The following is a 14,550-nucleotide window of genomic DNA, read 5'->3' on the forward strand; positions in this document are numbered from 1 at the left end:
GGTAATTATCAGAGATTCCCTACCTGCCTTTCTCTTAACCTTTTCCTGCCATACTTTTTACCTTGGCTCCCTTCAGCTTCCCATGGACCCTGTAGCCTCTCCTGTGAATGTCTCTTGCTCTACTCCATTACAAGTCCCACACCTGCATCTCTAGCCACTCATCTAGCTGTCCCCAAATACCTTAAATGGTCCCCCTTGATTTTTAAAAGTAGATAAATCCAGAACATATGTATTTCAAATGGGGGTTTTACTTTTCAGAATTGAAGCAGATCATATCAGTTGTGAGGCAAAGACTGTTTCAATTTAGGCATATTCTTGCAGATATTCAAAAAGTATAGAACTTCTGGGATTTAGTTTCAAGACACATAATTGTCAAATTTATGAAATGATCCTGATATCTCTTAGTTTTCACTGGTCCTGTTTTATAAATGTGAGGCATTTGGGGTTTTATTTCAGTTTTGTTTGTTTTGTTTTTGCTTTGCTTTATTTATAAATTTCCACAAATCTAATGCAGAAAAAAGCTGTTTCAGTAGCTCTCAACATGGGTGCTATTGACATTTTGGGAGACGGATTTGGTTGTGTGAGACTGTGCTGTACATGGCAGAGCATGTAACAGCCCTGACCCCTATGCAGTAAATGCCAGCTGTAGTCCCCAAGTCACCCTGAAAACCGGGAACACTCATATGCTCTCAGCTTCTCCCAGGGAGGCGGTATTGGTCCTGCTGAGAACAAATGGGCTGTAGCCAAATAGTTGCCGAATAGTGCCTTCCTTAAGCCGGTGAGCACCTGAGTGTCCCCATGGCTGTCCAGCAGTAGTGCTGATTTTAAGTTCTTATATTCTATGGCATGGTTTTATGTCTCAAATTCAGAAAGACACATTGTTCTATCATTACTATGATGATTTAATGTTAGCAAATAGCTGTTTCCCTTTCAATGTCATCGTTTTTGTTTTTCCCCACTAGTGGGCTCAGTTTGTTGCAGTTATGCTGGCCACCACACAAACTGCCGAGAATACTGTCAAGCCATTTTTCGAACAGACTCTTCTCCTGGTCCATCTCAGATCAAAGCAGTGGAAAATTATTGTGCCTCTATTAGTCCACAGTTAATACACTGTGTGAACAATTATACCCAATCTTATCCAATGAGGAACCCAACAGATAGTAAGTAAAAGGGACATATTCCTCTCATTTTAATCTTTGGTAAAATAATTTGTAAAAAGAAAGTAAAATCTTTGTAAATATCTGCAGTCTGGGGCATGTAATTTAAATTGTATTATTTAAATTACAACTTAGATAAATTAACTTGCACAGATATATAAAAGCTTTATGTACCGAAATGTGATGAAATAATGGTGTTTGTGGTTATTGCTATTAAAATTAGTCATCTGTGGCTTTCATTATGTCCAGATATAATCCCTTTTAAGCAATCATTTCTTGAATAAAATAATTACTGATTGGTCCGTAATATCTTTTCCAGAGACATAAAATACATTGCACGTAAATACTTTTTAGGTGTAAGATGACTTTTCATTTATGTAGGAATGGGGCTAGAGATCCCGTGATTAGTCCAGTAGTGAATTCTGGTAATAGATACCGAGTCTATAGGTGTACCTAGAAATACCTTTATTTATTATACCGCAAAGTAATGGAGAGAGAATTTGGTAGGCTCTGTATACTGCAGATATTGACATATGACTCAGAAAAGTGATGGTTTCCAATACACCACCGTGTTCCTCTGTCCTGAGCAGTACATGACATAAAACTAGCTAATTAAGCCACTTATATTCTGAAAATGTAGGTTTATATTGCTGTGACCGAGCTGAAGACCACGCCTGCCAAAATGCCTGCAAGAGAATTCTGATGTCTAAGAAAACAGAAATGGAGATTGTCGATGGCCTCATTGAGGGTTGTAAGACCCAGCCCTTGCCTCAGGATCCTCTTTGGCAGTGCTTTCTCGAAAGCTCACAGTCTGTTCACCCTGGAGTCACTCTACACCCTCCTCCCTCTACAGGCCTTGATGGGGCTAAATTGCATTGTTGTTCTAAAGCAAACACTTCAACATGTAGGTCAGTATCTCATTTTCCTTATTAAAACCAGTAGAAAATAGCATTTTTAATTGGTGATTTTAAGTCTAGCAAATGTATGTTATATTCTTGCATTGTGTAACGAGTTTAGAATATATAAAATCTTTCATTCTTTCATCCAGCAAATATTTATTGAGTATCATGTATACTGTAGTCCCCACCCCCCACCCCCATCTGCAGTTTTGCTTTCTGTGATTTCAGTTCCTCTGGGTCAACTGTGCATGGTCCTAAAATATTACAAAAATGTACAAATACTATAATTAAATATTAACTTTAGCACTGAGCTTTATAGCAACCATGGCAAAAAGGAAAGAGATGGATGATAAAAGAAGGCTAACTTTTTCATGGAAAATATCACTTTTTCTGGCTCTAAATTCTAGGAGCTAGATCTTAGTCTTTGGTTTTTATACTTTTTTTCCTCATATATATTCTAAAGTATAGTTCAGAGCTCAAAATTTATTCAATCAAATATTTATTCATTTGGCTCATCTATATGTTTCTGTATTTGTGCTTTTGTTTCAGGGAACTGTGCACTAAACTTTATAGCATGAGCTGGGGCAATACACAGAGTTGGCAAGAGTTTGATCGCTTTTGTGAATATAATCCAGTGGAAGTGTCCATGTTGACCTGTTTAGCAGATGTTCGAGAACCTTGCCAGTTGGGCTGTAGGAATCTTACTTACTGTACTAATTTTAACAACAGGTGGGAGCAAATTGTACATAGAATGGAAATATTTTATCATTGATTATCTTGTTTTTAAATAAGTGAAAAGACTACTATAATTTGATTTTGTTTTTGCTAAGTTAAAAGGAAATAGTCTTTCTTTATGCTTTCATCTTTAAATGCTATATTCCATCTGGTAAATCACCTCTGGGAAAGGAAGCACTATAACAAACTTCCTTCTAATCTAGGCATACTTCAAGCTTCTAGAATTCAGAGTATCTCCTCTGCCTTCAGTCTACCATTGTTGCCCTCTCCCTTCTACTCTACCACCAGTGCAAACAATGCATTGCAAGATAAATCATTGTGAACAATTTGGTCATCCAAATGTCCTCTTGTGGACAATTTACTTAGAAGGACCTTCAGACTGGGTGAGGTTCCCACTCAGTGAGTCCCCTATTTTATATAAAAATATTTTCTTTACAGAAGCAATTCAAATAGGTACTTTCCTGAGGTATCAAGTATGGTAAGAAAAATAAGGGCCAAGAACTGAATTAATGGTTGAAGAAGCAGTAAAGAAAACAGAAAAAGGGCATCCAAAAGTATGAAGAATGCTGTATCAGAGAAGCCAGAGAGGGAGAGTTTCTAAAGAAGAGACTGGTTTTGTGAGCTGCACCCCAGAGATCAGGAGGGCAAAAAGAAAGAGAATCATTCCTTTGGGCCAGATGGATATTCAGAGGATGTTTACCTCAAGCTAACTCACATCCTGTCCTCTTAAAAGTATTCAGATTATTATTTTGAATAAGAAAATTGAGTTATCTTTACAACTGGTGATAGACTGTCAGCCAATAAGGACCTGCTTAGAGATTGAGCAAATTTGAAATCTATGAAATGTTTGAAGTTAAACTTGGACACAAGTTCTAGCTTCTGGTAATGGTGAAGTAGTTTGTATCAGACTAACACTCCTGCCAATACCAATTATGAACTCTGCATAAAATATTTTAAAAGACTTTTTTTGGAAATGAGCAAAAGCAGGAGGGGCTACATCTCATAAAAGAAACTGCACTGAGTGAGAGCCACATTTATCCAGTTTTTCCTTCTTGGGCACTTTCAGTTCCTTCCATGGTTTATAGAATTCAAGCAAAAAGCAGCAGTCTTGGGCTGAAGAGTTAGAGATCAGAGGTTGGGGGTGCCAGAGTGGCTGAATATGGAAGCACAAAAATCCCAGAAAGCAGGGAACCACAAAAGGAGATGCCCCATAATCTGCATGCAAACTCCCCTTAAACCCTTGAATTTAACAAAACCGTGGGATACAAGGTTAACATATAAAAGCCAATTGTATTTCTGTATATTTGCAACACATAATTGGAAAATGAAGTGTATTTAAAAATACTAATTTACATGATTGCATCAAAAAACATTAAATACTCAGGGATAAATTTAACAAAGGATGTGTAAGAACTCTATACTAAAAACCAGAAAACTTTACAGAAAGAAATTAAAGATGGCAAATAAATGGAGAGAGGTACCATGTTCATGGATTAGAAGACCCTATATTGTTAAGACGTTAATTCTTCCAAAACTGATCTCTAGATTCAGTGTAATCCCAACAGGCTTTTAAAAATAGAAATTACCAGGCTAATTCTAAAATTCATATGAAAACACAAAGGACCTAGAAAGCTAAAACAATTTTTTAGAAGACTAAATTTGGAGAACTTACAGTAACTTATTTCAAGACTTATTATAGGTTTTTCATGGCTTCTCTTTGTTGTTTTGCATAGATGATTAATTTCATCTCACGCATTCTTTTCCCCTGATATCTGAACTACTACATTTTCTGGTTTTCTTCTTTCTGAACCACTATTTTTTTTTTTGTTTTCCTTGTACTTTTTTCACTACAGTTTTGGTTGTTGTCTTATATACCCTCAATATTCCAACAATGTATAATTTTCAAAATTCAGACGTAAATAGTATAGATTTGCAGGTAAAGAGGAAGAACAATGTAGCCAGACTGCTAAGGTTTAAATTTCACCTATACCACTTCTTAGCTTTGTGAGTATGGGCAAGTTAACGGTTTAGGTTTTCTTCCTTATCTGTAAAATTAGTTAATAAAAGTATACCTACCTCAAAAAAAAAAGTTTTATTATAAAGCAACAGAAATTAAAACAATGTATTAATAGTATTAGCATAAGTTTGGACAAATAGATCAATAGAACAAAATACAGAGGCAAGAATAGACCCACACAGAGTAAATTGATTTTCAACAACGACAACAAAGTTCAATGCAAAAATAAACATCTTTTCAACAAATGATGCTGGAACAATTGAATATCTTATGGAGAAATAAAAGAACCTCATCCTCTGTCTCACACCATACACAACAATTAATTCAAGATAGGTCATAGAAATAAACATAAAGCTAAAAATATAAAGCTTCTAGAAGAAAATATAGGAAAATATCTTAACCTTGGTGTAGGCAAGGATTTTGTATACAGGACACCAAATGCACTAATTATAAAAGAAAAAAATTATTGAATTAGATTTGAACAGTAAACACTTTGCTAACCAAAAGACACCATTTAAAATTTGAAAAGGCAAGCCACAGTCTGAGAGAAAATATTCAGTATGTCACATGTGCACACACACACATATAAGACACACATTTGACAAAGGACTTATATCCAGAATATATAAGTAACTCCTACACCCTCATGATAAAAAGTGAAACAACCGAATTAAAAAAAATGAACAAAAAATTTTCAAGGACTCTTTGCCAAAGGAGACATCAAAATAGCAATTTAAGTATATGAAAAAAGTTCATTATTATTAATCATGCAAAATGCAAATTAAACCCTTATGAGATGCTTCCTCACACACACTAGAATGGCTAAAATTAAGACTGATAAGAATGTGACGCACGTGGAACTCACATACTTTGTTGCTGGGAGTATAAGATGGTTTAAGCACTTCACTTCAGAGAGTTTTCTTTCAGTTTCGTAAAAAGTTAAGTCTATGCCCTAGCAATTTCATTCTGAAGCATTTACCAAAGAGACATGAAAACATGTCCAAAAGAAGACTTATATTGCATCCTTATTTATATAAATCCAAAATTGGGGGGGAATAAAATAAAACATTAATCAAGAGGGGAATGAAAGAACATAATTGCATTGTATCCAAACAATGGAATGGTACACAGCAAGGAAAAAAAAGCATGAAAAGGTGTTCAAATTAGTCATCAGTGAAATTCAAATTAGAACCAGTAAGATACCACTACACACTAATAGAATGGCTACAAGTAAAAAGACTGACAAGTATGAAAAACACCTGGAACTTTCACATGTTGCTGATGAGAGCGTAAAATGATATGACCACTTTAGAGAACAGTTTGATGATTTCTTAGAAAGTTAGGACCCAGCAATGCCACTCATAGCCATTAAACGACACGTAAACTGGAAACAATCTTAATGTCTATAAACAGGTGAATGAATAAACCAGTGTTTCTCAAAGTGTGGTCCATGGTCCCTCAAACCCCATGAACTCAAAAGTGTTATAACAATACTAAGATGTTACTTGCTTTTTTGCTCTCATTCTCACAAGAGTGAATCATGGAGTTTTCCAGATGCTCCAGGACATGTGATATAGCAACAGATTGAATGCAGGAGCAAATATAAAAATCCAGTTATCTCCTATTAAGCCAGACATTAGAGAGATTTTCAAAACTGTATACCAGTCCTACCTTTCTAACTTTTGTTTTTAAAAATATGTTTTTCATAAAAATATTATTTATATCAACATGTAATGGGATTATTGTCATTTAAAGTGAATTAATAGCTACTTTAAAAATCTCAGTTTTTATTTACAATGTGATAAATGTTGGTGGATAAAACCCACATAAACTTTTTTTGAGAGCCCAGTCATTTTAAGAGTGCGGATGGGTCCCAAGATCAAAGTTTGAGAACCACGAGGATAAACAAATGTGGTACACTTATTAATGGAATACTACTCAACAATAAAAAGAAACAAACAGTTTATATACACAGCAGTGTGGGTGAATCTCAAAAAGATTGTTTAGCGAAAGACAGTAGACCCACAAGAGTACCTACAATATGAACCAATTTATATGAAGTTCTAGAACAGCAAAATTAATCTCTGATGATACAAATACAAATGGTGGTGGCCTTGGGTGCAGTCAGCAGAGAGGGTGCTGACTAAACAGGGATACAAGGGGACTTTCTGATGAGATAGAAATGCTCCTTAATCGATTTGGATATGCTTATATGGATGTACACATTTGTCAAATCACATAAAACTGTACCCATAATATCTGTGCATCTTATTTTTTAAATTAAGATACCACCTCAATTTTTAAAACTTGGGCTTATTTATTTTGTGAAATGGAATAAATGGACGCATAGAGATGGTAGTCCTGTCTACAGCATTTTGAAGTGTTTGTCTCACAAAAATCTGTGTTAAAAAGAAAACACGCTATCAGAATTTTACTGATAGTGTCTACAGTGAATCTTCATACACTCAATACTGATATTCTTTGATGTGTTGTATGTACTTTCTTCTTTAAGAGAATCAGATTTTCCTCATTATTATTAGTATGTCAGGATTTTACGCGTTGCTTCTCTCTAGAACATAATTGCCTCTTGATTTCTTCTGGCCTTTTCTCTTCAGACCGACAGAACTTTTCAGGAGTTGTAATGCTCAATCAGACCAAGGCGCCATGAATGACATGAAGCTATGGGAAAAAGGAAGCATAAAGATGCCATTTATTAACATACCTGTTCTTGACATTAAGAAGTGCCAGCCAGAAATGTGGAAAGCTATAGCTTGTGCTCTACAGATTAAACCTTGTCATAGTAAATCCCGGGGAAGTATTATTTGCAAGTAAGTTGTTTTCATCGTAACGACTCGTCAGGTTTGGTTCAGACCCTCCACGATCTTCACCCACAGCCTATCGTTAGAATTTTCTCTCCCACTATTTCCTTTTGCCCAACACCCTGACAAGTCAAATGCTTTCCCACTTTTTCCTCCTCTGCTTGAAATACTCTTCCCCCCATCTCCAGTTGCCCACTGCCTGTCCTTATCCCCTCTCAAATACCCGCCATTCCTGGGCAATCTTCCCATATTTCTCCAGCTGATAGCAATTTATCCTCACCACAAATTTCTATAGACCTTTATTTGTACTTCTCTTATGGTACTTAGTTCAAGAAACATTATGGAGTACTGTCATTGCACAATTCTGTTTTTATATTTTAATTTGTGTACTTGTCTTATATTCTGTTAAACTTTGCTTGAGGAGTTTATTCTTCTTTTGTGCCTGTTTTTTTCTTTTTTTTTTTTTTGTATCTTCTTTGCTCTTTCTCTATTCTTTAGGGATTAGCATAATCCTGACACATAGTAGATATTCCATAAATGTCTGATGAGTGAAGGAGTTAGTGAATATAGGTCTTAGGGATTGTTTGTAGTAAACATTTTGTGAATGGTTTCCTTAGGAGATCTAGGATAAAGTAAAGATGAAAGCTGCTATGGTAGGTGAAACCAAAAGCATTAACTACATAGTAATCTATGTCAGCTGCTCTTTAAGCATCCCTTTTTTTCAAAAAGCTTTTCCAAAACCAAGTTATATCCAGCCCTTAAATTGTTGGTGTGTGGCTCAGTGCGGTTTTCTCTTGATGACTGATTGCAGATTATTTCAAACTTAAACAGGGTCCATATCTATTCTCTGACATGACTTGGGGATGACATGAGTAGGGGAGAAATGAGAGGTACCTGTCGGATGACAAGGAAGAGGCAACAAGTGGGAAATTTATAGACTCTTAGCACAGAAAACTTATAGGAGTCATATCCCTATTAAGACTGAGAAAATTTTAAAGTAGTGGACTTTCCAATTGTTACAGACCAAACACTTTAATGTTGATAACTAAAAAGATAATTTGAAAAGAAAGGAAGGAAGCGAGGGATGGAGGGGGAAGAAGAAAGAAAAAAACAAGCAAGCGTGGTCCTGAGAGAAAGGTTGTATGATTTTGCAAAGAACAAATCAGACTTAATTTCCTTTTAAAGAGTGAAAAGCCACGTTGATGGTAGTTAACAGTAAATATGAGTATAGAATTTGAGCAAGGCCTTTGATCCCAGGTAAGAGACAGTTAGGGATGCTTTGACAGTGTAATACATTACTATTCAACCTAAAGTAATGCTATGACTTCTGTTCTCTTTTGCTATATTTACACCTAACTTGTGAAACATTGTGAAGTTATTAAAACTTACTTTCTGGAAAGTTTCGGAAACAGAATTGATATTGACTAGACAATGTGAGGAGGTTCTTTGAACCCTAAATCTGTGTCTGTTTTCTTTTTCAAGATCAGATTGTGTGGAGATTCTCAAGAAATGTGGGGACCAGAACAAGTTCCCTGAAGACCACACAGCTGAAAGTATTTGTGAGCTTCTGTCACCTACAGATGACCTGGAGAATTGTATACCTTTGGATACGTACCTCAGTAAGTTCAAACACTTCTCCCTTGCACCTCTGCCCTTGATGTTTGCTTTGGATGATCATCTGTTTGTTGAGATTATGAGGTTTAATGATACTATCTCGATTGCAGACTTTTATCATATTTGTTTGGTCTTTTTGGCCCAGGAAATAATTGTTATCTTAAAATATGCAAGCAGAAGCAATTATAACAGTCAGAGAAGGCAGTGAACTGTTGTCAATCAGGAATTCTAAGCAATGAATCGGGCCAGCATTTTCAAATAACCAACTCCATATCCTGTCTGTTTCCTTGCCATGATTTGACCAGGAAGTCTTCAGCTTTTTGTCATCAGATATTCAGTGGACCTGAGCCAGGCATTGGCTTGGACTTAGCCACCAAATAGAGAGTAAGGAATGATGGTCTGGGTTAGTACATGAAAATGGAACTTTTTTCTCTGCCAAATACTTCTACCAAGAGCTAGAAGGATAAGTTAGTATCCCATTGAGGGATCCTGAATCTGAGCGTCCCGGTGGGAGGTGGCTGTGTATGGTGGAAACCAGGGGAGAACGCGTACAACTCCTGCATCCAAGTAGTTTGGGTAAGGGGAGTGTTTAGGCTGCCACCAAGGGGCAGTAGTGCCATGACCTGGCTGGAAAGGCAGTGAATTCAGCTCCTACTTTGTTTTCCTGTGTCAGATAGGATTAAATTCTACTGCAAATAGTAGAACAATAGATAGAAGTAAAAGAAAGCCCAGAAATAAACAGTCCAGGGCTGTCTGTGATGGTGGCTCCATCATCAGAAATCCAGGCTCCTTTTTCTTTCTCCACCATCCTTCGTGCTTGGCTTCTGTCGTCAAAATGACTTTATGTTCTTCACCATCACAACGTGGCTACTGGAATTCTAGCCACCATACCCTAGTATAAGGAAAAACCACCCCTAATTATAAGGTAAACTGGGAAAGATCTTTTTAGATGTGGGCCCATTGCTATCCTAAATAAAATTGGAGTTCTAGTACTAAGCAGGAAAGGAAGATTGAATGCTAGATAGCAGCTACTAATATCTGCCATATTTCCTCAAGACCAGAAAACTATGTCCCTTAGCCCTTGTGGCCAGTACAGCAAAAAAGAGAGCATTAGACTAGAATCATGGGCTTTGAGCAGATCACATCTTTGAGCCTCAGTTTCCCTATTTATAAAATAATCAGGCTGGGTGAGGTAAGCTCCAAGAGCCCTTATACCTCTATTAACCTTCGAGTCTCAGTCTGGCCTAAAATCAAGTAAGGAAAACAAACGTACTCACTATCCTAGACTCTATTAGAGTAGTCGAATACCAGGGTGCCAAAAATATGTATACACATGAGTTGTATTCATCTTTTGTTATCGGTATATACTGAATATTACAATTTTAGTACAGTTTTTTCCTTTCTTAAAATGTGTATACATCTCTGTATATATGTGTAGAAGGAAACTATTTCAGTGGGAGGTAACTTAAAGAAATGCGTTTGTTTGAAATTTAATACTCTCTAAATATCATATATACTTTATATTGAGACACTACCTTGGTCATTACTTTATAAGTTAACAAATATAATCATGATATGGGGTCCACCTTACCATAATAAATTATCGTTTATGGTATAATGTGCTAAATTATCCCTCCTGGACATAAGCATCTATTTGACCACCCTATCCAAAATATACGCACCACTTTCCATCTCCTGATACTACTTATTACTTATCACTATCTGACTTTTTATTTACACACACACACACACACACACAATTTATTATCTGTTTCCAGACCAGAATGTAAACTCTGTTAGAGATTTGTCTGTTTTGTATCTCCAGGACCTAGAACCTTGCCAGGTATATTGTATGTACCCAATAAATAAACAAATGAATAAATAGATGTTTGTGCTAAATTCAGAAATGATCAGAGAATCTGAGTGTTTTAATAGTTTACTAGAATCAGGTCTCACTTTATGTTCATCAGCTGTCCATTTATTCCAGACATAATTAATTCCGATAATTTCCAGACCTTTGTTAACTCTTTTGGGTTGGTTAGACTGATGTGTTTTTTGTTTTTCAGGGCCAAGTACTTTAGGTAACATTGTAGAAGAGGTCACTCATCCCTGTAACCCCAATCCTTGCCCCGCTAATGAGCTCTGTGAGGTGAACCGGAAAGGCTGTCCATCTGGAGATCCCTGCCTTCCATACTCTTGTGTTCAAGGTAAGATGTGAATGGGTATGAGTGTGGGATGAGGGTGGATATATGCTGCTGGTGTCTCGTTATAGGAGTTGTCTTTAGAATGAGATTCCAAGGAACTTTATTTTCTAAATTACGTTTTTCTATAATGTTTGAGGTCTTCCCAATAAACATGTGTTATTTATGTAAGCAGGAAAGGACAAAGACAAATGTAATTTTCAGTAGTCAATTAGATTATAGACTAATATTAATCCAAAACCAGACTCTTATAATGAGTTATAGGGTTTTTTCTGTTTTTTTGTTTTTTATTGGGGAATATTGGGGAACAGTGTGTTTTTCCAGGACCCATCAGCTCAAAGTCAAGTCGTTGTCTTCAATCTAGTTGTGGGGGCACAGCTCACTGGCCTGTGTGGGAATCGAACTGGTGACCTGGGTGTTATGAGCACTGAGCTCTAATCAACTAAGCCAACTGACCACCCCAAGTTATGGGGTTATTAACAAAAGAAAAAAAAAACTTTGGGCCATCTTTGTGTCCTTTGTCTTCCGTGTTATAATGTTTGAGAATATGTATTGCGTGTTTTTGTTTTTTCTTATTTTCAGTATATGGAGAAAGGACATTCTCAATGAGATGTGTAATTATCTCCATAAATTTAATGTAGTACTGAAATGCATAGGATTTTAAGGCTGAAAAATTTTTATGCATAGAGTTTTGGTAGCCTTTATCTCTTTGTGGGTCCCTTTAGAATATAGCTGTGACAACATTTCGTTTCCTTTTATTTATTTCCCAATTGAATATGTTTATCATGTTAGAATCAACATTTTTAAATATATATGAAATAAAAAGGAATAAAATATTAAATTAAATACACATGGTGTCTCAAGGGGCCATAATATTTGTGTAATACCATAAAATATCAGCTATAGAGTTATAAGAAATCTTATTAAAATTGAGAATTAATGGGTGTTCCTTAAGCCCAATCAAGTGTTTGACTTTTTTAAAAAAATTTAAGGTATACTTATATTCCATCACTAAAAGTTTTCTGACCGAGATTATTCTAAAAATACTATCAGTTTTTATACTCTTATTTAAAAAATATCCATGATTTTTAATAATCCCAAAGAAATAAAAAAACTATTAGTTGGTGCAAAAGTAATTGCGGTTTTTGCAATGATTTTTAACCTTTTAAACCACAATTACTTTTGCACCGACCTAATACATATCCTATAGCATTTTTGTACAGAACTATCGCTAACTTTGGCATATAGGTCGTTAATCACCATCTCACAGAACATGGAATTTTCATTTGAGAGGATATGTTTTTTACCAATGAACCCACACAAATTCCCTAGTTTGGTGAAAGTTCTCTTACATAGTCTTTGGTAGCCGCACAGTACTTATAAGACTTACGTAAAATGTGCCTAATGTATAAAACAATGTCATAAAACAGTACCATCTCTCTTAGCTAATTGTTGTTTGTACAGGTTGCAAATTGGGAGAAGCCTCTGATTTCATTGTCCGTCAAGGGACACTAATCCAGGTGCCATCATCGGCAGGGGAAGTTGGTTGTTATAAAATTTGCTCCTGTGGACATAGTGGAATCTTAGAAAACTGCATGGAGATGCACTGTATAGACCTGCAGAAGTCTTGTATTGTTGGAGGAAAAAGAAAAAGTGAGTCCTGAACTGTATTTATTTGTTGTTGTTTTTTTGTGTTGTTTTGCTTTTAATATGAGGTTAGTTAGCTTTGTAGGAAGAACATTGATTGGATTCTTACCAGAGAGTAAAGTCTGCAAATCTGATACGCAAGAGCAGTATTTTTCAAACTATACAAGGACAGTAGGACTTCTGAGGAACTTTCTTGAAATCTCAAGAAGGGACTAATAGCTAATAATAATTAATACTTATTGAACTCTTTAACTGTGTGCCAGGCACTGTGCTGAGTTTTATGTGTGAGATCTTATTTGAAAGAAGAGTGCTCTTAGCCAAAAAGGGGCTTGCAAATTTCTGCCCTAAAGCCAAGTCAGGTGTTCATTTCTTAGTCCATACTCGACGTAGCTAAAATGTAAGGTAGGTACCTTATATCACAGAAAATATCCGATGATAAACAAATTCATTCCTTCTATAAACTTTCACTAGTTAATGCCTATTCTATACAAAAGAACATACCAGTACTTTGTGGAGCTGAAACTGAGATGAGGGATTGGGGTCATGCTTTCCATGACAAGATGGAAGAGAATTTGAGCCACCAGAAGGAACAGACCAACTGCTCTTCAAGGAGCTAGTTATTCCTGCCAGGGTATTGGGAGAGTCTGCGATCCAGAGGTGGCATCGGTGTTGGTCCTGGAGAGATGAGCCAAGTTCCGGGAGGAAAGGAGCATTTCAGGCAGAAGCGCAGCCAGAAACATTCTTTCTCACAGAATAGGGAGCAATCTGGGGAGATCGGCGCATTAGGAGTTTGGAGGCATATGGTGGGAGATAAATACAAACATATAAATGTCTCATATTTAACTCCCTAATTTGTATATTCAGAAGTCATTTTTCAAGAATTTCTTTTTAAACATTTTAAACTGTTAATTTTAAAATTGTATAAATGCATGATATAGAACAACATTTTATTTCTCTCAGGTCATGGGACATCCTTTAATATTGACTGCAATGTCTGTTCTTGTTTTGCTGGCAATTTGGTGTGTTCTACCCGCCTGTGCCTCAGTGAGCACAGTTCCGATGATGACCGTCGCACCTTCACAGGTAACGGGGGTCACCCGGAAGCTGTCGTCAGCAGGCCATCATCCCTTTATACCCATTTTCCTTTCAGGGCAGCTTCTGTGGTCTTGCCTTAACAGTAGGTGTACACAGTAAGATAAATACATAGTCTGTATTTATGAGAGCAAGATACCCTCTCTGGATCTATTTCCTCCTTTATGAATTGAAGGCATTAAACAAAGTGGTTTTTTAGGGTCCTCCTAGCACCAATACTCTGGAATTCCATACAAAAAAAATAGGGCCAGTGGGTGGGATGGTTTCAGTTAAATGGAACTTTTCTACCTGCTAAAATACTCCATTTACCCCTACTATGATGGTCTAAAATATCCCTGTATTATAATATTTTCTAAGTTTGTTTCTGTT

At 36.2% G+C, this 14,550-nt stretch overlaps 1 protein-coding gene across 3 annotated transcripts in view; it reads left to right on the forward strand.

Annotated features, from left to right (window-relative positions):
• The window catches only part of RECK (reversion inducing cysteine rich protein with kazal motifs), a 63,127-nt gene that overhangs the window by 36,623 nt on the left and 11,954 nt on the right, over positions 1-14,550 (forward strand). For all 3 annotated transcript variants that reach the window (XM_033123937.1, XM_033123938.1, XM_033123939.1), the window contains 8 exons: positions 963-1,160; positions 1,798-2,065; positions 2,606-2,785; positions 7,424-7,636; positions 9,110-9,246; positions 11,308-11,448; positions 12,907-13,095; positions 14,050-14,172. In XM_033123937.1, coding sequence (XP_032979828.1) covers positions 963-1,160; positions 1,798-2,065; positions 2,606-2,785; positions 7,424-7,636; positions 9,110-9,246; positions 11,308-11,448; positions 12,907-13,095; positions 14,050-14,172 — 1,449 coding nt within the window. The remainder of the gene's footprint in view (positions 1-962; positions 1,161-1,797; positions 2,066-2,605; positions 2,786-7,423; positions 7,637-9,109; positions 9,247-11,307; positions 11,449-12,906; positions 13,096-14,049; positions 14,173-14,550) is intronic.

Source organism: Rhinolophus ferrumequinum, chromosome 12, assembly GCF_004115265.2.
Source record: "Rhinolophus ferrumequinum isolate MPI-CBG mRhiFer1 chromosome 12, mRhiFer1_v1.p, whole genome shotgun sequence".
Lineage (NCBI taxonomy): Eukaryota > Metazoa > Chordata > Mammalia > Chiroptera > Rhinolophidae > Rhinolophus > Rhinolophus ferrumequinum.